Below are 23,048 nucleotides of genomic sequence, written 5' to 3'. Positions count from 1 at the left end.
ATATATAGAATCCCAAAAATATCTAACCTAATAAATCAAATCACACACTCAACAGTTAATTTATGGCATTTATCATGTAATAGGATGGGGAGAAGACTAAGAGCTTCTCTCTTCCTCCTCCTGTTGTGTCCTATTGTTTATCGCTAGGTTGTATGACATAGCAGAGATTGTAGGGCTCGCTCATGAAGGCAGCTGAATTATTGAGTAGGTAAAGGAGAGAGATGTTACATCTTAAAGGGGAAGTGACTGAGTGGTGTTATTAAAGGAGTCGTCTCCTTTCATTCATATAGTCATAGGAATGCATGTATAATATATCTGGGGTTTGATCACAATTGGAGAAATGTAATTTTATTGTTTAATGTGGAAGTTTGTCACAGAGTCCCACAGAGGTTGTGGAACTGGCAGTAATTTCATAGAAACAGAAGAGAGGTTTATTTTCATATGCACGTAGGCACACACACAATTGCTATGTATTGCCAATACCTACAATTCTTACTTCCTGGGGTAAGTCTTCCTGTTTTAATCTATGACTGCTCCTGAGAAAATTGCTGTCCGTTGTCATGTGGTGCTGAACTTCGGGAATCTCCAATCCAAAGGGGTTTTCAGTGGTGTGTTTGCTCTGTAATTTCCTTTGTGTCATACTGTCGAACATGAGGTAATTTCATGTCTGTGCCCCCAGCTCAGAGGAGTGGAAGAAGGTGAGCAAGAGTGAGAGAGAGAAGCTGGGCGTCACCGTGCAGGATGACGGAGAATTCTGGTGAGAGGGACCACCATACACACCCCATTAAAACATTAGGGGCCATTTACCCACACACAGATTAAGCCTAGGCCTGGACTAAAAAGCATGCTCCGGACTATGCTTAATCTGTATCCGCGAAACCAGCCCTAGTTAATTCATCTGTATTTTATTAACTGATTGAGTGGCACTTTCCTAAATATACCCTCCCTCCCTCTTGCCCTCCCTCCCTTCCACCCTAGGATGACGTTTGATGACTTCTGCCAGTACTTCACGGACCTGATCCTGTGCCGCCTCATCAACACCTCTTATCTGAGCATCCACAAAACATGGGAGGAGGAAGTGATGAGGGGCTCCTGGGTCCCCCGCCAAGACCCTCTGAGGAACCGCTCTGGGGGATGCATCAACCACAAGGCCACCTTCCTCCAGAACCCACAGGTGGGGTGCATGATGGTGGAGGATGTGTGGAAGTGGGTGGATGGTGGGAGGCTGGGTAGGAGTGTGTTTTGTACTGTGTGAGTTTATTTGTGTTTTTCTGTTGTTGTCTTTGCATGTACTGCATATTCTGTATTTGATTTGAGGAGATTGTTCTAATTAGTGTGTTTATGTCTCTCTGCAGTATGTGTTTGATGTGAATAAGGTAGAGGATGAGGTGTTGATAGCCCTGCAGCAGAAGGAGAGAAGAGCCACCACCAAAGAGGGCAAAGGAGATAACCTGGCCATAGGCTTCGACATTCACCGGGTATGCGGGCACACACACACACACACAGAGATGAAGACACACACACGAGAACAGACTCACCGAGTTTAAGAGACACATACGCAGATGTTAACACACACAGATGGATACACAGGAAGATGAACACACTCTGTCGCTCCACATGAATTTTTCCTTTTGCCTCTTCATGCTTTACTTCATGGTATTGCCATCTCTTTACTTCCTTGCTACTCATGACATAAAAGATAAGACGTACGTATAAGACGTACGGATCCTGGTTCAGTCCCTGCATATGCCATCTTTCCACCTCCTATATCTGTCTCCCTGCTTCTGCCTCTATCCTTGCTCTGCCTGATGATGCCATGTCTACCTTGAACGTCTCCCTTTAAAATGTGACCCTGATGTCATGTCCCCACCCGTCCTCTAGGTGGAGCTGAACAGAAAGTACCGCATGCACACGGCCCAGCAGAAGGTGGCGGGCTCCATCTACATCAACTCGCGCTGCGTCTTCCTCAGGAAGGAGCTCAAGGAGGGTCGCTACGTCATCATCCCCACAACTTTTGACCCCGGGCAGCAGGGCGACTTCCTGTTGCGGGTCTTCACCGACGTGCCTTCAGACTGCAAGTAAACCAGCCGGCCGACATACAGACCCACCCCCCTTCCGTTTAACCTCCTTACCTTTACAAAGGGATAGTTCACTGGGATCATAGAATTGAATAGAACAGTATTGTTTTGTACTTCTATGATAGGGATTGCCTAATTTGAATCAGTTAAAATTGATCAAATAACAAACCTCATTTTATAGAAACTCATCAAATTCAACTGGTGTGTATGTTAAAGGGATATTACATTTTGGTATTTTACAACACTTGGGGCTCAAGTATTTTTTGCAGTTTACTACTTACTTCAAAAATGTGGCCCATCCCTTTAACATGCACACCAGTTGAATTGTATGGGTTTCTATAAAATGATTTTTAGCTTGTTGATAAAGTTGAATTGATTCTCTAAGTGGACCCAGAACCCTTTTCACGTAATTTGTCATCCACTGCCATTACTCTCACCAAAATGAATGACACCCATATTCACTTTCTTTCCCTACCCAACAGAGAGTTGAACCTAGATGAGCCCCCACAGACGTGTTGGACGGGCATGTGTGGTTACCCCCAGCTGGTCACCCAGGTCCACGTTCTGAGTGCTGAGGGACTCCAGGGCCAGGACTCTAATGGAGGTAAGCTAGTAAGGCTGCAGTAGGAAATAGTAGGCCTACAGTAAAGTAAGCTACAGTATGCACCCATGTCGAAGGGAGGCTTTGGGAGCTGACTTGCATAGACCATTTTCACACGAGCTATACTAGGATGGCCCGGTTGTATCTCCACCATTGTTACTGGACCATGCTGGAAAGGATGGGGGATATTTGGAGGGGAAAGGTTCTGGTCGACACAATAAACTCTTCTGCCGATGGGTAACTTGAGTTTAAGTGTGTACTGTACATTTTGTGCGAGTGTGTATGTGTTTTTCCGTGCCCCAGCATGTGTTGCGAGGTGAACTCTTCTGGTCATACACAGAGCTGCACTGTCTCATTCCCAACGAGAAGAGGCACCCAGCCAAAACACAAGGAGGTACATCAGCATCACCTAGTGGCTAGCGGCTTAGCTACAACTAGACATATCGCACAGTTAATAGTCCAATAGGCTTTGGCTCAGCCCAGAAACAGCCCCTAGCCCCTAAACCCCTTCAAACTCAACCCTGGACCTCAAAGCCAGTTCCACTACTTTTTTACATTGTTCCCCTCTAATCAGGGAATGATTTAGACCTGGGACACCAGGTGTGTTCAATTAATTATCAGGTAGAACAGAAAACCAGCAGCCTCTGGACTTCGTAGGGCAACCCTTAACCCCTAGCTGCATGTAGATCGAAGAGGATTGGATAGATATAAGCAAAATGGTAGTAGTTCCACAAAGGGCTAGGTCTAGGAATACCTTTTTCCATATGGCTGCATATCCTCTACCTACCTAGTAGCACAAGCAACTAAAGCCCTTCTCCACCTACCTGTCGGAGACCTGTCTGCTTGCTGGTTGGTCTGATGTCCAAATAAGGATTGGATTCATTTAGACCTCGAGTTGGTTTTGGCCTGCATAGTTGAGTACACATGCACACACACGTTTACACTTCCCATGCCGATACAGAGATTGACAGCTGTCCCTCATCCTTCCTTCCCGCTCCCTCCCAGCCTCGGACCCGTACGTCATCATCACCTGTGAGGGAGAGAGAGTGCGCTCGCCGGTGCACAAGGACACGCGGAGCCCCAACTTCGATGTCAAAGGCCTGTTCTACCGCAAGAAGCCCAAGGAAGGCATCCACATTGAGGTAAGCACAGACGGAGAGGAGGAACTCTTTTTTTTGTATCTGTCTGTCTGTGTTCATACAGTATGTATCCCTCTCTTGAATATGTTTTACTCTTAACTTTTTGAAAATCACTTTTCCTATGCTTCCCCTATCTCCCGCTTTGTCTCTTTCTTCTCTGCTCTCCTTGGACCTTGGGCCATACCATAATAGATCTACAATAAGAACGTAATTGTGGATACCTTCCTGGGTCAGGTGACCCTGTCCAGTGACCCAAACGACCGGCAGGAGCAGCACACACTCCACCTGCGCGACAAGGGCAATCGCCAAGACAACGACCTCCCGGGCACGGTCACCGTGCGCCTCATCACCTGCATCACACTCATCAACATATGACGTCACAACCACCGCCGTCGCCGCTCTCGCCATGAGATGTCAAAGGAGTTTGACCTTTGTCATCTTGACGACCTTTCGCCCCCCTAAACCGAGCATGTCAGTTCAACGGTTAATCCCCCCCCCACCCCTGCTCCACCCAACCCAACACCCCCTTCAACATATACACACAGCTTTCTTTCTTTCTGACTCTTTCTCTCACTCTCACTGTTACACACACACACACACAAACACACAGGCCATGTCCAAATAGTAGGCTGATTGGGTATGCGAAAATATCAAGTTTTATAGTATGTGAAATATTGAACGTTTTGTTTGCTTTAAATGCCAGGATGTCATACTCATTCAATATTTCCATCTAGTAGAATTCCCTGCACACTATTGAGGAAGAGAAGTGTCTTTTCAGACCCTCGTAGGTGTGACAGCAGCCGATAAACCGCTGATAATCAGCTACCAAAATGAAAGAATGGTGGGAAACAAAGCAATTGTGCGTTAGATGTCACATTCTCAGTATGGGGTGAGCCTGGTATGTTTTGTTTTTTTAAGCTTACTGCCTACATATACTAAACAGTACATTCTAAATAGTATGAAGTATGACTAGTACACAGTATGTATATCGTTTTAGTAAGTAGTAGGCAAGACTACTCTCTACATGCCTTCAACTCTCTCTCTCACACACACAGACACACACACACACTTTTAACATGCTCCTGCACCCCTCATGCATCTGCCAGCGTCTCTAAGGGCTATACATCGCCTTAAGGCTGAGTGGGTCCCTTTAGGAGCCTGTGACCAGCCATATGTCGGGTGGGAGGGGGGTCATTGTATTGGGTGGTACACTGGGTGTAGCCTTGCCTCCTCCCCCCTCCATCACATCTTTCCCCTCTTCCCACTCCCATCCCCTCAGAATACGCTACCCTTCGCTTCTACAGGTTGCCATGGACAAAATAGAGTTTAGCACGGCAAAAAGATTCTGCCTGCATTGCACACGCCCCGTTTACACACAAATGTTTGATTTAATTTACCTTTATTTAAGTAGGCATCACACTCTTAGCTTAGCAACCGGCGCTTTTAATATGCTCCAGTGGAGTGCCATGTTCAAGTGCTTTACGGGACCAAAGACGGACCAGGCCCTCCCTCCCTCTCTCTTTTGCCGGCGGCAGTTGCCACTGTGCCACGTCAGTCGGTCATCTCTATGGCAACGCCACTGCCTAACGCTTCCTAAGTCATGGGACTCCTGTCAATTGACCTGAATCGCGTGAACTGAGAGACACAGCAGCTGTTGTCCGTGTGTGTGTGTGTGTGTGTGTGTGTGTGTGTGTGTGTGTGTGTGTGTGTGTGTGTGTGTGTGTGTGTGTGTGTGTGTGTGTGTGTGTGTGTGTGTGCATGCATTCGTATGTGTTATGCCTGCGCCTTTGAACATCATGCACCTCGCCTGGCTCTGACAGGCTCACGGACACGGCTGGATGGAGGGATGAGCGGAAGAAGAGAGAGAAGAGGCAGGAAATCCATCAGTCGACTCCTGCCAAAAACAGCGTGCCATAGCCTTGTTCCTGGCTCTGACTCTGTTGTGACTCGATACCGCTATTCCCGACCGGAACACAGTTTGGATTAGCATCATTTTAAACTATTTGAAATTGTAGTGTGAAAAGAGTGGGTTTTTGTCTGGCCAAGACAGAGACTATCACATCATTCAGAAGCATCACTGATACAGCCCCCAAAACCTTTAGCATCTCTTCTCACGTAGATGATGTCGCGCTTTCTCTTTTGACCTGCTTTCCACAGGCTATTTATCTCCCTTTGACAGTGGCAAGCGGCAGAGAAAGGAGATACAAAAGTGCAATATGATTGCAGAGACTTTTCTAGAGTAGGATCTGACGTGGGATCCCACGTACGTTAAGAATCATTCCAGAGACATTTTATTTTTTTGAATGTAATGCGGAGAGCTTTCGACCGACCGATCTCTCGCTTTCTCTTTATCGAACCATCAATCCTGTTTACTTGTTTATGTGCTTGTTTCAATGCCTTTTCTTTTTTTGCATTCCTCGAACAATGGCATTTATTGCATTTGATTTATTTATTGCATTATCACAGTTTATATATTTATATATTTATTGAATTAATGTGTCTCACATAGATCATTTTTAATGATATGTACATGGCCTTGTATTGTTCTTCCATTGTTACTATTTTATATTTTCTTTCCATCTTCAGTGTGGGAAACAAATGGTCGTGTTTAAGAATCAGCATGTTTACACTATTGCACCTCATATCAATGTCATATCAAGATGTTTAAAAGGGTCACTTTTTAAGGTACTGATCAGTGACATCCACCATTCATAACAATATGTTTTTACTATTTACTGTCATTCGTTGCTTCAAATGACGAAAATGTCATTCAGGTGCTGTGTGACATATGTATTTCCTTCTATGCTGTTCAGTTGCAGACTAAGACAGAGAGACTAAACTGGTTGCTAAAAAAAAAACTCTGAAAGGGATAGTTCATGCTAAATCTATTTTTGTGTCTGAAGGCCCATAGCGACAGTATCTGCCAGTAGTTAGCATAATTAGAATCGTCCAAATTCATTCATGTAAACAGCGGTGCCGATATTGGCAGAGCTGCTTTGCAAGCAGAAACTTCAAACTGTCTTGTTATAAGGCAATATGTTATACAAGTAACATAATTTAACAAAAACTGAAACAAAAAATAGAAAATATAGAAAATTAGACAAACAATTTAGTAAACTGAAATAAAATAATTCAGAAAAACATTTTATACCAAAAGTATGTGGATACCCGCTCGTTGAACCTCTCATTCCAAATCATGGACATTAATATGGAGTTGGTGCCCCTTTGCTGCTATAACAGCCTCCACTCTTCTGGGAAGACTTTCCACTAGATGTTGGAACTTTGCTGGGGGGACTTGCTTCCATTCAGCCACAAGAGCATTAGTAAGGTCGGGCACTAATGTCGGGCGATCATGCCTGGCCCGAAGTCAGCGTTCCAATTCAATGTGGTTGCGGTCAGGGCTCTGTGCAGGCCAGTCGAGTTTTTCCACACCGTTCTCGACAAACCCTTTCTGTATGGACCTCGCTTTGTGCACGCGGGCATTGTCATGCTGGAACAGGAACGGGGCTTCCTCGGGGCGGCAGGGTAGCCTAGTGGTTAGAGCGTTGGACTAGTAACCGGAAGGTTGCAAGTTCAAACCCCCGAGCTGACAAGGTACAAATCTGTCGTTCTGCCCCTGAACAGGTAGTTAACCTACTGTTCCTAGGCCGTCATTGAAAATAAGAATTTGTCCTTAATTGACTTGCCTAGTTAAATAAAGGTAAAATAAGAAAATAAAAAAACTGTTGCCACAAAATTGTAAGCACAGAATCGTCTAGAATGTCATTGCATGCTGTAGCGTTAAGATTTCACTGGAACTAAGGGGCCTAACCAGACCATTATTCCTCCTCCACCAAAGTTTCAAATCAAATCATCAAATCAATCAGTTTACAGTTGGCACTATGCATTCGGGCAGGTAGCGTTCTACTGGCAACCGTCAAGCCTGTAGCTAACAGGGAAGAAATCCGAGCTTGAATGTGAACCATAGGCGTGAACAATGGCGGCATCCGTTGTTTTGAGTACATTGCTAGAAAGGACAAAAGAAAATGTATTGGAGTGTCAGAAGATGGCAGCACGTGTGGGACAGAGATTAAAGAGAACACCCAAAGAACCTCAACGTTCATCTGAACTGTGCCCACAAAGAATCATACACTTTCATTATAAAGCCAGCCACCGGCTTATTAGTATCTGCTCGTCAACAGCAACCAACTTTAGCATGAAAAGAATAGAAACATCAGAACCTAATACAAGTTTAAAAAAAGAGAAGAAGCGCTTGTTCATTTATTCATCCAGTCTGGCAAGTCCACGAGCCTTCAGATAATTCAACCAACCACCTGATCCCAAATGTAAAACCTGGCGCTGCTAGAGTAAACAGGTGGATTGCTTTGCAAATGGATACAGCAACCCAGAAAGTTAAGGAGATTCTGAAAGAGGCATGACAAAATGACCGTGTGTAAACGGATGGAGCAAGAAAGGAATGACTACTTCATTTATGGGTATATCAGCCTGCTTCTATCACCCCTCCTCCAACAAGGCACAGCATGCGTTGCTCCAACCTCCATCGGATTTAGCATCCATACACCGGAGAGGTAATTGACTGCAAGTGACATACCAGAGGAGAAGATCCTACTTGTCGTAACTGACAACGGGGTGAACATAGTCAAGGCTATCGAGCTATTACAGAACTGGCAAGAGAATGATCAACAACAATCAGAGCTGGCCATAGCTTTGAACGGTGTGGTAGGAATGTCTGAATCTGAGTTAGACACAGACGATTATCCTTTTAAATCCAAGTCACATTAAGATTCATTTAGAATTTAAACCGAAACAAACCTATGACCTGACCCATCACCTTATGTATTATTGTCCCCCAGTGACAAGAAGGGACCCCCCCCCCCCAGAATAGAAACTATAGACCTGCCACGCATGCATAATGCTACTTTCTGTCCCTAACACACACATTTAAACTGACATGAAATAATATCAAATGATATAGAAATTATTTTATCCAACTCAAAGTAAATTTAAAAAAAAAATAGTACATTTGTCTGAAGACGAGCTGAAACTAAACTGAATTTGAAATAAAAATCTATAAACGAAAACTAAATCACAACTATAATAACCTAGATGTTTTGTCTCTATGAAGGAAACGTTCAAGTTACTCATAATGGCTGTAATTTAGTCAGGATCATTTTGAGATGATAATGAAGTGATAATGCCTGAGAAGCCGGTGTTTGGGGGATATATTGGCGCGGGTGTCGTTAGGCCCGAGACGAAGTCGAGCCTCAAGATCACCCCCAAAAGCTAACGTTCTGTTTATCCTCTAAGTAAAGTGTTACAGAGAATATAACGCTATGGAGAGAAGGGTCATGGTAAAGGCAATAGAGTACCATAGAGTGCATACAGGTGTCACAGGGTTAAAATATGATATACCAAGCAGATTAATCTTCCATGCCAGGTGAAGAAGAGGTCCTCCTGTCAATAAGGGGATTGGTTGGTTTTCTGTTGCCAGGATGTAGCCATGTGTGTCCATTCAGCCAGACTGGTGCTCGGCTCTACTCTGACCAGGGGCACCCGTGGTGGGCAGGCTGGCAGGTTAGCAGCAGCCATTTTAGCTATTTATACGACTCAGTTTCACAATCTTGTTGTGACCCCCACAGACAAACAATGTCTTCAGTTAGGTAGTTTGCCCAAGTCCTTATCGTTAGTTATTGCTAGTTGTAGTATTACAGCGTCTGTTCTGACCATATCTGAACCAATAATAGTCAACAGGACCAAGGGGTTGTATCACATTGTGGTAGACCATCGCTCGTCTTTTTAACTCCAGACAAATATGTGCCACAACGGTGCCAAAATGGACGGGAGGAAAAGACCATTGTACTGCAGTGTACTGTTGGTTCAGGTTCTGCAGTAGATTAGCTTTGTTTGTCGCTCTTGTGGACATACAATAACTAGTTAAACATTGTGGGAATTGTCAAGCCTTTCTCGTTCCAATATGCTTTTTTTGTGTGTCTTTGTCAAACACGCGTGCTGGTTGAGATCTCATTACGTTAACATTGCACGTTCTTGTCATTTGCCAGAAGCATCACTTACTCAAGGTACGATTGGTTTACCCTTGGTGAGCGGAGTGTCAATTCGGTGATCTGATTTTTCTGGCTCTGTATATATTTTTCTGATGGTCCATGGCAAATGTTTTAAGGACACAAAACGCATAAGAATGTTCAGAACTTTGGCCAGTTTTATATCAAACCAATAACACCAATGCATGAAGCAAATTACTTCAAATCAGCTTGCACAGTTTGATTTACAAAGATATTATATTTTTTATTCAGTGTTGTAAACAGTGTTACTACTTTCATATATTGAAGGATTCTGTTGCATACTTGCATGTATTTTACAGATTCTGAACATTTGAATTCAGCATCCCAAACAGTATGTACTGTATATGAAAAGTGGCAGCAGCCAAAGTGTTTGTCCACTACCGCAGGACTCCTATTGTGACAAATGTAGATATATGGTGACGAACAAGGAAGTAGCACAAGGTCCCTCGTGGGCCGCAAACCCCAGTCGCCTGATCGTGACACAAACCTCCTACCCCCCCGATCCCAATAAGGATATCCCCACTGGAAGAGATTGTTAGGCACCTTTCAAGGATAGGATCGTTACACTCTTAAGTTCATCATTACCCCCTCCGTTTACAGGACTTACCTTCGAAAGCCACGATCACTATCCCACTTCCTAATAAATGTGGAAGTTGTGCTAAGTCTGTAGTGGGCTGTGAACACCAGTTGCCTAGCCTAAAGATGAACACCCTATCCACAATTACAATAGGGCTATCCCAGTTGGGAGGGATTGTACTGTGCTTATCAAGTCCAGGGTCATTACAATATATTCTTTACATTTCAGACGCAAGAGCATATAATAGTTGAGAGACATTTTAAAGCAATGGTCCGCAAGAATACTTGTCAGATACTTATCCAGTTAAATTTGAAAGCAAAAAAAACAACATAAAAAATGTGAGGAATACCGAAAATAATTGATTGCAGAGAGTGTTTGTGTTGTGTTTACAATTTATTTGGATTATGTGTTTTATTAAAGCCTGTGTAATGGCCAAACAGTACTTTCTATGTTTCAGTTGAACACAGACATCACCATGGTGCAATGATTTACCTATGTTAGCTCATTTAGCCTCGGAGCTACCTGGAGTTTGTTAGCCTGCATACCGCTGCATGTGAACTTTAAAGGACATTGGTCATGAAACGTCATACATGTTTATGCTAGGTGTTACGTCATCTTTACGATAGCATTATGTAGATTATATGACATTGCTCACTCAAATTTGCCAAGTCATGAGACACCTTCTGTGGTGGCCATGTTTCCAAAATGGAGTCTGATACGTTTGACGAAGGAGCTTGTGATTCTCTTGTACTTTTCTGAGGATGTTTATTAACTCGAGGCTGGAATATACTGCATGGTGACACTTATAGAAGATACTAAGGTCTTTATAACGAGTAGCCTATCTTTTATCAATATTTTATACTCTTGTTAATTTTATATATCCAATTAACCTTGTGTTCTTTACGCTTAACACTGATATGTTTACTGATAGCTAGATATCAGAAGGCTGTATCTTATGTACTGTATGCTTATCTGAGTGTTCTTACGCTGTCTTTTTTTGTTACCGTGCATGTTTGTTTGATTTCATTATCGGTTACACTGTGGTTATTTTATAGTTATGATCTGGAAATCATTTATTTTCATTTTGTATTTTATGTCAACTTGTGGCATGACTTTCAAATAAAACATTAAACCTGATTTTATTTTCAATTTTATCTGTCAGAAATGGCTGCCAATGTGTGGTTCAGGGTTGGGGTCAATTCCATTAAATTCAGTAAGTAAATTGAATCTAACTTTGGTGTAATTACGTCTGTCTCATTATACGGTTAGTAGTTGTCGTTTAAAAAAACAAGACCCTCAGTCTTCACATGGCATTATCAACTGGCACATACACATAGTCCCCAAACCCACCCTATTTATAAGCCAGGATTTACACAACTGTGTTAACCCTCCTTCTCCTCCTTATACATAGTGGGGTCCAAAATTATTGACACCCTTGCACATTTTTATCAAGGGTGTCAATCATTTCAAACCCCACTGTAACGTGTCTTCAAAAAGTATTCATACCCCTTGAATTATTCCACATTTTGTTTTTACAGCCTGAATTCAAAATTGATTAAAAATATTTTTTTTCTAAGCCATCTTCACAAAATACCCCATAATGACAAAGTGATAAAAAAAATAAAAAATGAAGTAGATAAGTATCTAACTTACGTAAGTATTCACACCCCTGGGTCAATAATTTGTAGAAGCACCTTTGGCCGCGATTACAGCTTTGAGTGGTCTTGGTATTACTGTATCGTCTTTGACATCTTGATTTGGGGATTTTCTCCCATTCTACCTTTGCAGATTTTCTAAAACTATGGTAAATTAGATGAGGAGCGGCAGTTTACAGCAATCTTCAGGTCTTTCCACAGATTTAAAATGGAATTCAAGTCTGGGCTTTGGCTGGGCCACTCAAGGACTTTCACATTATTTTTCTTTAGGCATTCCAGCATTGCTTTTGCTGTATGCTTGGGGTCATTGTCCTGTTGGAATGTAAATTCTCCCCCCCAGTCTAAGGGCATTTAAACTCTAAAGCAGGTCTTCATCAAGGATTTGCCTGTATTTGGCTCCATTCATTGCTCCTGCTAACCTTACCATTCCCCTAGACCCTGTTCCCCTAGTCCCTACCATACTTCACATTAAGAATGTTGTTAGACTGGTGATGAGCTGTGCCTGGTTTTCTCCTGACATTGCGCTTTGCACTTAGGCCAAAGAGTAAAATTGTGGTCTCATCAGACCATTGCCTTATGCTCAGTCTTTCATGCGCCTTTCTGCAAACTCCAGACGTGCTGTCATGTGCCTTTTTCTCAGGATTGGCTTTCATCTGGCCACTCTCCCACAAATCCCAGGATGGTGACGTGCTGTCACGTCACGAGACTGGTCCTTCTGGCAGGTTCTCCCATCTCAGCTAAGTCGCTCAGTAGTTTTGTCAGATTGGTAATTTGGTTCTTGGTCACCTCCCTGACAAAGGTCCTTCTTGCCCAGTTGCTCAGTTTGGTTGGACGGCCAGCTCTAGGAAGAGTCTTTTTTGCTTGTCATATCCAATTACGATCTTGTCTCATGGCTGCAACTCCCAAACGGGTTCGGGAGAGGTGAAGGTCGAGTCATGCGTCCTCCGAAAACATGACCCGCCAAACCGTGCTCCTTAACACCCGCCCGCTTAACCCGGAAGCCAGCCGCACCAATGTGTCGGAGGAAACGTTCAACCGTTCAACTGAAGACCGAGGTCAGTCTGCAGGTGCCCGGCCTGCCACAAGGAGTCGCTAGAGTGTGATGAGCCAAGTAATGTCCCGCCGGCCTAACCCGGACGACGCTGGGCCATTTATGTACCGCCCTATGGGACTCCCGATCATGGCCGGTTGTGACACAGCCTGGGATCAAACCCGGGTCTGTGTTACAGCCTTATTTTAAAATGGATTACATTGTTTTTTTTCTTCCAACAATCTACACACAATACCCCATAATGATGAAGCAAAAACAGGTTTGGCACACGTGTATTTTGGGAGTTTCTCCTATTCCTCTCTGCAGACCCTCTCCAGCTCGGTTGGATGGGGAGCGTCGCCGTATAGCTATTTTCAGGTCTCCAGAGATGTTCAATCAGGTTCAATTTGGGGCTCTTGCAGGGTCACTCAAGGACATTCAGATACGTGTCCCGAAGCCACTTCTTTGTGCTTAGGGTCGTTGTCCTGTTGGAAGGTGAACCTTCGCCCCAGTCTGTGGTCCCGAGCACTCTGGAGGATTTCATCAAGGATCTCTCTGTACTTTGCTCGTTCATCTTTCCCTCAATCATGCCAGTCTCCCATTCCCTGCACCTGAAAAACATCCCCACAGCATGATGTTGCTATCACTATGCCAGGTGATGAGCGGTGCCTGGTTTCCTCCAGATGTGCATTCAGGCCAAAGAGTTCAATCTTGGTTTCATCAGACCAGAGAATCTTGTTTCTCGTGGTCGGAGAGTCCTTTAAGTGCCTTTTGGCAAACTCCAAGCAGGCTGTCATGTGCCTTTTACTGAGGGGCAGCTTCTGTCTGGACACTCTACCATAACGACCTGATTGATGGAGTGCTGCAGAGATGGTTGTCCTACTGGAAGGTTTTCTCATCTCCACAGAGGAACTCTGGAGATCTGTCAGAGTGACCATCAGATTCTTGGTCACCTCCCTGACCAAGACCCTTCTCGGCCGGGGGGCCAGCTCTAGGAAGTCTTGGTGGTTTCAAACTTCTTCCATTTAAGAATGATGGAGGCCGCTGTGTTCTTGGGGACCTTCAATGCTAGAGAATATCTTTTGTACCCTTCCCCAGATCTGTGCCTCGACACAATCCTATCTCAGAGCTCTACGGACAATTCCTTCGATCTCATGGCTTGGTTTTTGCTTTGACATGCACTGTCAACTGTGGGACTTTATATAGACAGGTGTGTGCCTTTCCAAATCATGTCCAATACATTTCATTTACCACAGGTGGACTCCTATCAAGTTGTTGAAACATCTCAAGGATGATAAATGGAAACAGGATGCACCCGAGTTAAATTTCGGTTCAAGGCAAAGGGTCTGAATATTTATGTAAATAAGGTATTCGTGTTTCATCTTTTTAATAAATGAGCAAAAATGTCTAAACAACTGTTTTCACTTTGTCATTATGGGGCATTGTGTGTAGATTGATGTGGAAAAAATGTATTTAATCCGTTTTAGAATAAGGCTGTAACGTAACAATGTGGAAAGAGTGAAGGGGTCTGAATACTTTCCGAATGCAATGTATGCCTCCTCACAAATCTCTCGGAGATCTACTGACAATTCCTTGGACATCAAGGTATAGTTTCTACTACATATCTCTAAATGAGATAGGTCTGTATTTCATTTACAATATACAATATATATATTCTAAAAACATGTTTTCACTTGGTCATTATGGGGTATTGTGTGTAGATGTTATTTTTCACCCTTCTATTTAAATTCATTTTGAATTCAGGCTATAAATCAAATGGTATGAATACTTTCTGAGGGCACTATATATTACATTACAATGTGTTTTGTGGGACAATAGGTGCAGGATGGAGGAAGGTATTGGGCGGAGGAGAGCAGATATGTATCTTGCATCTAGCCCTGCGTCTAAGCAGCCAAGTGGCCAGCCCTGTCTGTTGCAACCCTGACCAGTCTGGCACCGTCTGCCACCCCATGACATCTCAGTCCCCAGCCTCTTCCTCTTCCCCCCTCCTTCCCCCTTCTCCCTTCCGACCGACTGGTCACTGTGCCTGTGTGGCGCACTAAGCCCGCCTCCCTGCTAATGGAGATCAGCGGTCTAACTGAATGAGCGAGAGAGGGGCTGTAGTCACTCTTCTACCAGACAGCAACAGGTACATCAGAGAGAGAGAGAAGGAAAAGGGGAAAGCATGTGACAGCGTGAGAGAGGACAAACAGAGACCGAGACTGCAGCAAGTGGAAAGATTTCAAGAGAGTTTTTCTTTTGGTCACCCTGCTTCTTCCCATTGATTCATCTGCTATCTGGCTGTAACCAGTTACCTGGACTTACCAGAGTGGAAGAGAGGGACAAGGAAAGAGTAACGAAGCGAGGAGACAGAGGAACTGGAGTGTCTTGAGTGGTAAGTAAGGAAGTAAATGACGTAAGGCAGTCAGGGCTGAGGGCTTAGCTGTCCCAGGGCACGGTGTTGGCGCCTTTCTTCAGGCATTAGTTACCCAAATCCTCTTACGGCTTGCTCGCCGCTCAGCCAGCTCAAGCCCACTGCATCCTCCCTCCGTACCAGGCCTCAAAGGGGACCATTTATACTCTGACTTAGAGAAACAGAACATGAATCTTTCTGTGCGTGTGTGTGTGGTGGTCGGGAGTGTGTATGTTGCCAGAATGTGTGTTCAAGTGGAGTTGTACTTTTTTTATTAAATCAAGTTGGTAAAATATGATTAAATGACCCTAGTAAAGAACTGGTAGGATTGTGAGTGAGAATGAGAAAAGGCGTTTGACGTTGGTGCTTAGAGGTATCTAAATTCTAGATTTCCTTGTGCATGTTGTTTTTTAACCTCTACAGATCCGTGTCCCTAAACCGGGACGGTTGTTGCTAATGTGCACCAATGTGACTAGAATAACGTTGTAAACAACAGCCAACTTTCCAGGACATAGACATGTCTTATATGGGCAGAAAGCTTTATTTATTTTTTATCTAACTGCAGTGTCTAATTTACAGTAGCTATTACAGTAAAAACATACCATGCTATTGTTTGAGGAGAGTGCACAACAACAAAACACATCACAGAAACTGGTTTGATACATTCACCTCTGAATGTCAATAATGTACTTGTATTCAGTAATCTTGCTCTTATTTGTCATCCTGAGGGTCCCAGAGATAAATTGTAGCATAGTTTTGTTTGATGAAATCAATTTTATATTCAAATGTAGGAACTTGGTTCTACAGTTTGAACCACTTTTTGTTTGTAATATATTTTACCAGATCTAATGTGTTATATTCTTCTACATTAATTTCAAATTTCCACAAACTTCAGTGTTTACTTTCAAATGGTATCAAAAATTGAAAAAATTGAAAAATCCTTATTAAGGAGGACATCGGCCATTGATCAGGGAATTTTTTTTTGTAACATCTTTGAAATGCAAAGATGAGATCAGATTTGTGAACATGGTCCCTAGCTGTGTGTTGCCACTCCATGTTGTCTGTTGTCTGTAGCTTGTGAGGTGTGGAAACACTTTGTTGCTTTTATGAATTTTGTCTTGCTGCTTTTTGTTTTATGCTGCTCTGTCTGTATGCTACGTCTTGCTTGTCCTATGTTGCTCTGTCTGTATGCTATGTCTTGCTTGTTCTATGTTGCTATTGTCTATATTGTAATTGTTTTTAATAACCTGCCCAGGGACTGCGGTTGAAAATTAGCCGGTTGGCTAAAACTGGCACTTTTACTGAAATGTTGATTAATGTGCACTGTCCCTGTAAAAATAAAAATAAACTCAAACTCAAGAGAAAGGCCATAATGTATTATTCCAGCCCAGGCGCAATTTAGATGTTGGCCAATAGATGGCAGCAGTGTATGTGCAAAGTTTTAGACTGATCCAATCAACCATTGCATATCTGTTCAAACAACAGCATGGTATTCTTTCACTGTAATAGCTACTGTAAATTGGACATTAGCCTACATTAGCTCAACCGTCCAGCGGGGGGGACACCGATCCCATAGTGTTTAAAGAAGGATTCTTAAGCCTTGAGACAATTGGATTGTGTTTGTGTACTATTCAGATGTTGAATGGGCAAGACAAAATATTTAAGTGCCATTGAATGGGGTATGGTAGTAGGTGCCAGGCGCACCGGTTAGAGGGTGTGAAGAACTGCAAAGCTGCTGGGTTTTTCACGCTTGACAGTTTACCGTGTGTGTCAAGAATGGTCCACCATCCAGTTTCAGACCCCACTGTACAGTGTCTTCAGAAAGTATTCATACCACTTGAATTATTCCACATTTTGTTGTGTTACAGCCTGAATTCAAAATGGATTTTCTCTCTCACCCATCTTCACACAATACCCCACAATGACAAAGTGAAAACAAATTTCTAGAAATGTTGGCAAATGTATTAAAAATGAAATACAGAAATATTTCATTTACACCGTACACTGTAGCCTAGTGGTTAGAGCGCTGGACTAGTAACCGGAAGGTTGCAAGTTCAAACCCCCGAGCTGACATGGTACAAATCTGTCGTTCTGCCCCTGAACAGGCAGTTAACCCACTGTTCCTAGGCTGTCATTGAAAATAAGAATTTGTTCTTAACTGACTTGCCTAGTTAAATAAAGGTTTAAAAAAATACGTATTAGAATAACCTTTGGTAGAGATTACAGCTGTGCGTCTTACTTGGTAAGTCTCTAAGAGCTTTGCACACCTGGATTGTACAATATTTGCTTTAAAAATATTCAACAGCTGTCAAGTTGATTGTTGATCATTGCTAGACAGCCATTTTCAAGTCTTTCCAAATATTTTCAAGCCGATTTAAGTAAAAACTGTAACTAGGCCACTCAGGGACATACAATGTCATCTTGGTAAGCAACTCCAGTGTTTATGTCCTGCTGAAAGATTATTTTGTCTCCCAGTGTCTGGTGGAAAGCTGACTGAACCAGGTTTTCCTTAAATCAAATCAAATCAAATGTATTTATATAGCCCTTCGTACATCAGCTGATATCTCAAAGTGCTGTACAGAAACCCAGCCTAAAACCCCAAACAGCAAGCAATGCAGGTGTAGAAGCAAGGTGGCTAGGAAAAACTCCCTAGAAAGGCCAAAACCTAGGAAGAAACCTAGAGAGGAACCAGGCTATGTGGGGTGGCCAGTCCTCTTCTGGCTGTGCCGGGTGAAGATTATAACAGAACATGGCCAAGATGTTCAAATGTTCATAAATGACCAGCATGGTCGTATAATAATAAGGCAGAACAGTTGAAACTGGAGCAGCAGCACGGTCAGATGGACTGGGGACAGCAAGGAGTCATCATGTCAGGTAGTCCTGGGGCATGGTCCTAGGGCTCAGGTCCTCCGAGAGAGAGAAAGAAAGAGAGAATTAGAGAGAGCATATGTGGGGTGGCCAGTCCTCTTCTGGCTGTGCCGGGTGAAGATTATAACAGAACATGGCCAAGATGTTCAAATGTTCATAAATGACCAGCATGGTCGTATAATAATAAGGCAGAACAGTTGAAACTGGAGCAGCAGCACGGCCAGGTGGACTGGCAAGGAGTCATCATGTCAGGTAGTCCTGGGGCATGGTCCTAGGGCTCAGGTCCTCCGAGAGAGAGAAAGAAAGAGAAAAGGATAGAATTAGAGAACGCACACTTAGATTCACACAGGACACCGAAAAGGACAGGAGAAGTACTCCAGATATAACAAACTGACCCTAGCCCCCCGACACATAAACTACTGCAGCATAAATACTGGAGGCTGAGACAGGAGGGGTCAGGAGACACTGTGGCCCCATCCGAGGACACCCCCGGACAGGGCCAAACAGGAAGGATAAAACCCTTAAGGGTTTTGCCTGTGCTAAGCCTTATTTCATTTATTTTTATCCTAAAAAGCTCCCCAGTCCTTGCCGATGACAAGCATACCCATAACATGATGCAGCTAACACTATGCTTGAATATATGAAGAATGGTACTTAGTGATGTGTTGTATTTGTCCCAAACATAACACTTTGTATTTAGAACATAAAGTGAATTTCTTTGCCACATTTTAAAAAAAGTTTTACTTTAGTGCCTTATTGCAAACAGGATGCATGTTTTGGAATATTTGTATTCTATACAGGCTTCCTTCTTTTCACTCTGTCATTTAGGTTAGTATTGCAGAGTAATGTTGTTGATCTATCTTTGTTTTTCTCCTATCACAGCCATTAAGCTCTATAACTGTTTTAAAGTCACCATTGGCCTCATGGTGAAATGCCTGAGCAGTTTCCTTCCTCTCCGGCAACTGAGTAAGGAAGGACGCCTGTATCTATGTAGTAACTGGGTGTATTGATACACAATCCAAAGTGTAATTAGTAACTTCACAATGCTAAAGGGATATTCAATGTGTGCTTTTTTTAAACAAATCTACCAATAGGTGTCCTTATTTGCGAGGCATTGGAAAGTCTCCCTGGTCTTTGTGGTTGAATCCGTGTTTGACATTCACTGCTAGACTGAGGGACCTTACAGATAATTGTATGTGTGGAGTACAGAGACGAGGTAGTCATTCAAAAATCATGTTAAACACTGTTATTGCACACAGAGTCCATGCAACTTATTATGTGACTTGTTAAGCAAATTTTTATTTAGACTTGCCATAACAAAGGAGTTGAATACTTATTGACTCAATACATTTCATCTTTAAAATGTTATTTAATATTTCTAAAAACATAATTCCACTATGAGGTATTGTGTGTAGGGCATTGATGCAAAATCTCAATTGAATCCATTTTAATTTCAGGCTGTAACATAACAACATTTTTGAAAAAGCCAAGAGGTGTGAATACTTGCTGGAGGCACTGTACAACAATGCTGGGCAGACCATTATTTTGGCCATTATTTTTGCTAACATGGCTATGCCCCCATCCATAGGGCACTAGTGGTCACTGAATGGTTTGATGAGCATGAAAACGATGTAAACCATACGACATGGCAGTCTCAGTCACCAGATCTCAACCCAATTGAATTATTATGGAAGATTCTGGAGTGGCCCCCAAGAAACACCAAATGATGGAATTTCTCGTGGAAGAATGGTATCGCAACCCTCCAATAGCTTTTCTGGCTCATGGTGGCCCTATTAAGACCTGTTCGTGTTTCCTTTATTTTTGGATTATGTGCCTGAAAAAGGGACATGTACTGAGATGTCTAATTTGACAGAACTTTGTTAGTGTGGGTGGGACAGGTTTTAAGGTCCTGCTCTCTGGTTCTTCCAATGATTTCTGCATCATGAAATGTTCGATTAGGATCAATGCTCCCTCTAATTTCAGTAATGCTGAGCGCAAACTTCAACATTGTGAAAAATCTGTGCAACTTCCAGCATGCATTAACTGAGGCGATACATAAACTGAGGCGATAAGTAAAACATTAACTGAGGCGATAAACATTAACGTAAACATTAACTGAGGCGATAAGTACATTTTTTAACAGTGACCAAGTAAGCTACTGTGGCTATTCGATCATAATGTAAGCCTACCAGAGTGCCCTACCATCAAAAACAATGGAGAAAATGCATCCCATAACATTTTAACATGCTGTTCTATCATTCAGCCTATAGTAGCAGCCAATGTGTGGTGTTCAGTGTAGGCCTGCATGACACTTTAAAAAAATGCAGTTTGACATTAATGGGGGTGTATTCTTTCTTTCCTTTTCAGTATCTCTCCCGCGTAGTCATGATCAAAGAACACTCAATTGGCCTTGGAAGTTAACAGGCTTTTTCCAGGTTGCAGGTAAGACTTTCTCTTTGACTGAGAATTTTAGGAACCGTACTACTATGGATCTTGGTGGGGTGCCGCTGGGGGGTTTTGAGGCCAGAGCTCGGTGTGCTCTCTCGATTCCCAGGTCGTCGTCTTCAAGTATGCCCTTGAATAGACCCTCCACGAAGTTGGGCATAGAGTCTTTTTCTGCGCCCTCTACTACGTTATAAAGTCTAATGTTGTTTCGACGTGAGAAACCTTTGAGTTCTGTCACTTTTGTCTGTAGTGCGTGTTGGCACTACAGTGACTGTTCAAGTATTTCTTTGACTGCGGAGATCCATGTGTCCGTTTCCCCAATGTGCTGTTCTGCGTCTGCCATTCTTGTAGACATGCTGTGAAGTTCTAATTTGTTTTCTTCCAGTTTCTGGTTAATGTCCTTCTTGAACTAATTTAGGTATTTTCTTACATCTTCTCGAAGTTCCTCTTGTAAGCCTTTGAGCGCCTCGCGCAATTCCTCCTTTATCACCTCACGAAATGAGGGTTCTTTTGCTGCTGCTATCTTATTTGCGCTAGCATTAGCCATTTCGGGTTCATCGACAATTATATCTTCTGCTGTCTTGTTACGGGCTGTTGTTGTAGCTCCGTGACCTTTTCCTATATTCTCCTTTTCCATAAGTTATTATAATACTCAGAGTAAATACTTGAATTTAGGGGCGGAAATACCTAACCGTTGTGCAGTACGAAAAACTAGGCAGCCATTTCCTAAGTTGCATCACCGGAACTCTGAGATGCTTTTTGAATAAAACCACAATTGTAGCAGCATTTCCTTACAAACATCTTTTTGCACAAATCTACGGTATTCACAACTTGTTTTGGTCATGCCAATTATGTCAGACAAAAAAAGCTTAGTCAATGCAGTTGCCTAACCTCTACCCTTGCCGATATGAAAGAATTCAATAGCCATCAGCAATAGGAACTCAATCTATTCTTCTTCTTGTTTTTTCTGCCATATTTATTAACCCAGTGGCCACCAACCCTGGTTCTGGAGGACTGTGGATGTGGTTGTGAAGGCTTTTGTTCCAACCTAGCTCTTAAACTAATTTTGGACACACTCAGTGACGGTAGTTGGGCAGAATGTCCTTCCCATGTCAGAGTACAGGAAAACGAACCAAACTGGGATCACGTTGAAAAAGCTAAATGATTATGACTAAGTGGAACAAGTGTGGCTTTGTTGATTTAGCCCACATTGTTCAGTGAAACTGCTGAATCTTATGGACCTAAGACCAAGCTAGCTGTTTAACATTGTTTAAAATAGCTGTTTTAAACTCACTGGATCTGTCCTGAATCTATCGAGGAAGGAAGGATCACAAAATGTTAAAAGTAGACTGGTTTTGTTTTGATTTATACTGTGATATTGTGACGGTCTCTGACATAGTCAAAGAGGCCTGGTTCCAACCTCAGTAACCCTCTAGTCCATGAATAGGAGGAAAGCCCTGGTGTAGTTGACTGATTTACATTGCCATCTTAGTTCTTTATCCAGGGGCCAGTTATAGTAAATGCTATCCAGAAACGGTTCAACAACAAAAACAAATACCATCGTAATCAATGTTCCCTCTAAGCTGCATGCGTGCTCAGGCACGCAGTAGCCCCTAGACTGTGGCACAGCTCCCCTGGGACTGAAGAATTATTAGCCCACAGAGACCATCTCTGCAGCACTCCACCAATCAGGCCTTTATGGTAGAGTTGCCAGACGGAAGCCACATGACGGCCCGCTTGAAGTTTGCCAAAAGACACCTAAATGACTCTGGTCTGATGAAACGAAGATTGAACTCTTTGGTCTGAATGCCAAGCGTCACGTCTGGAGGAAACCTGGCATCATCCCAACGGTGAAGCATGGTGATGGCAGCTTCAGGCTGTGGGGATGTTTAATCAGAGGAAGGAACTGGGAGACTAGTCAGGATCGAGGGAAAGATGAACAGAATAAAGTACAGAGAGATCCTTGATGAAAACCTGCTCCAGGGCGCTCAGGACCTCAGACTATGGCAACGGTTCACCTTCCAACAGGACAACAACCCTACACACACAGCCAAGACAACACGGGAGTGGCTTCGGTACAAATCTATGAATGTCCTTGAGTGGCCCAGCCAGAGCTCGGACTTGAACCGGATCAAACATCTCTGGAGAGACCTGAAAATAGC

The 23,048-nt window shown here is 43.1% G+C and overlaps 2 protein-coding genes across 3 annotated transcripts in view; both read left to right on the top strand.

The window, feature by feature from the left end:
* The window catches only part of LOC109892893 (calpain-5), a 61,821-nt gene extending 50,209 nt beyond the window's left edge, over nucleotides 1-11,612 (top strand). Inside the window, exons 7-13 of the mRNA XM_020485759.2 lie at nucleotides 680-757; nucleotides 979-1,174; nucleotides 1,356-1,478; nucleotides 1,882-2,078; nucleotides 2,561-2,682; nucleotides 3,685-3,821; nucleotides 4,011-11,612. Coding sequence (XP_020341348.1) covers nucleotides 680-757; nucleotides 979-1,174; nucleotides 1,356-1,478; nucleotides 1,882-2,078; nucleotides 2,561-2,682; nucleotides 3,685-3,821; nucleotides 4,011-4,193 — 1,036 coding nt within the window. The 3' untranslated portion in view covers nucleotides 4,194-11,612. The remainder of the gene's footprint in view (nucleotides 1-679; nucleotides 758-978; nucleotides 1,175-1,355; nucleotides 1,479-1,881; nucleotides 2,079-2,560; nucleotides 2,683-3,684; nucleotides 3,822-4,010) is intronic.
* Nucleotides 11,613-15,250: 3,638 nt separating this feature from the next.
* LOC109892904 (unconventional myosin-VIIa) overlaps nucleotides 15,251-23,048 on the top strand; it is an 85,459-nt gene continuing 77,661 nt past the window's right edge. For both annotated transcript variants that reach the window (XM_020485770.2, XM_031826790.1), the window contains exon 1: nucleotides 15,251-15,555. The gene's annotated coding sequence lies outside the window, so the exon portion shown is untranslated. The remainder of the gene's footprint in view (nucleotides 15,556-23,048) is intronic.

This window comes from Oncorhynchus kisutch, linkage group LG6 (genome assembly GCF_002021735.2).
Source record: "Oncorhynchus kisutch isolate 150728-3 linkage group LG6, Okis_V2, whole genome shotgun sequence".
Classification (NCBI taxonomy): domain Eukaryota; kingdom Metazoa; phylum Chordata; class Actinopteri; order Salmoniformes; family Salmonidae; genus Oncorhynchus; species Oncorhynchus kisutch.
This window is presented reverse-complemented; position numbering and strand designations above follow the sequence as displayed.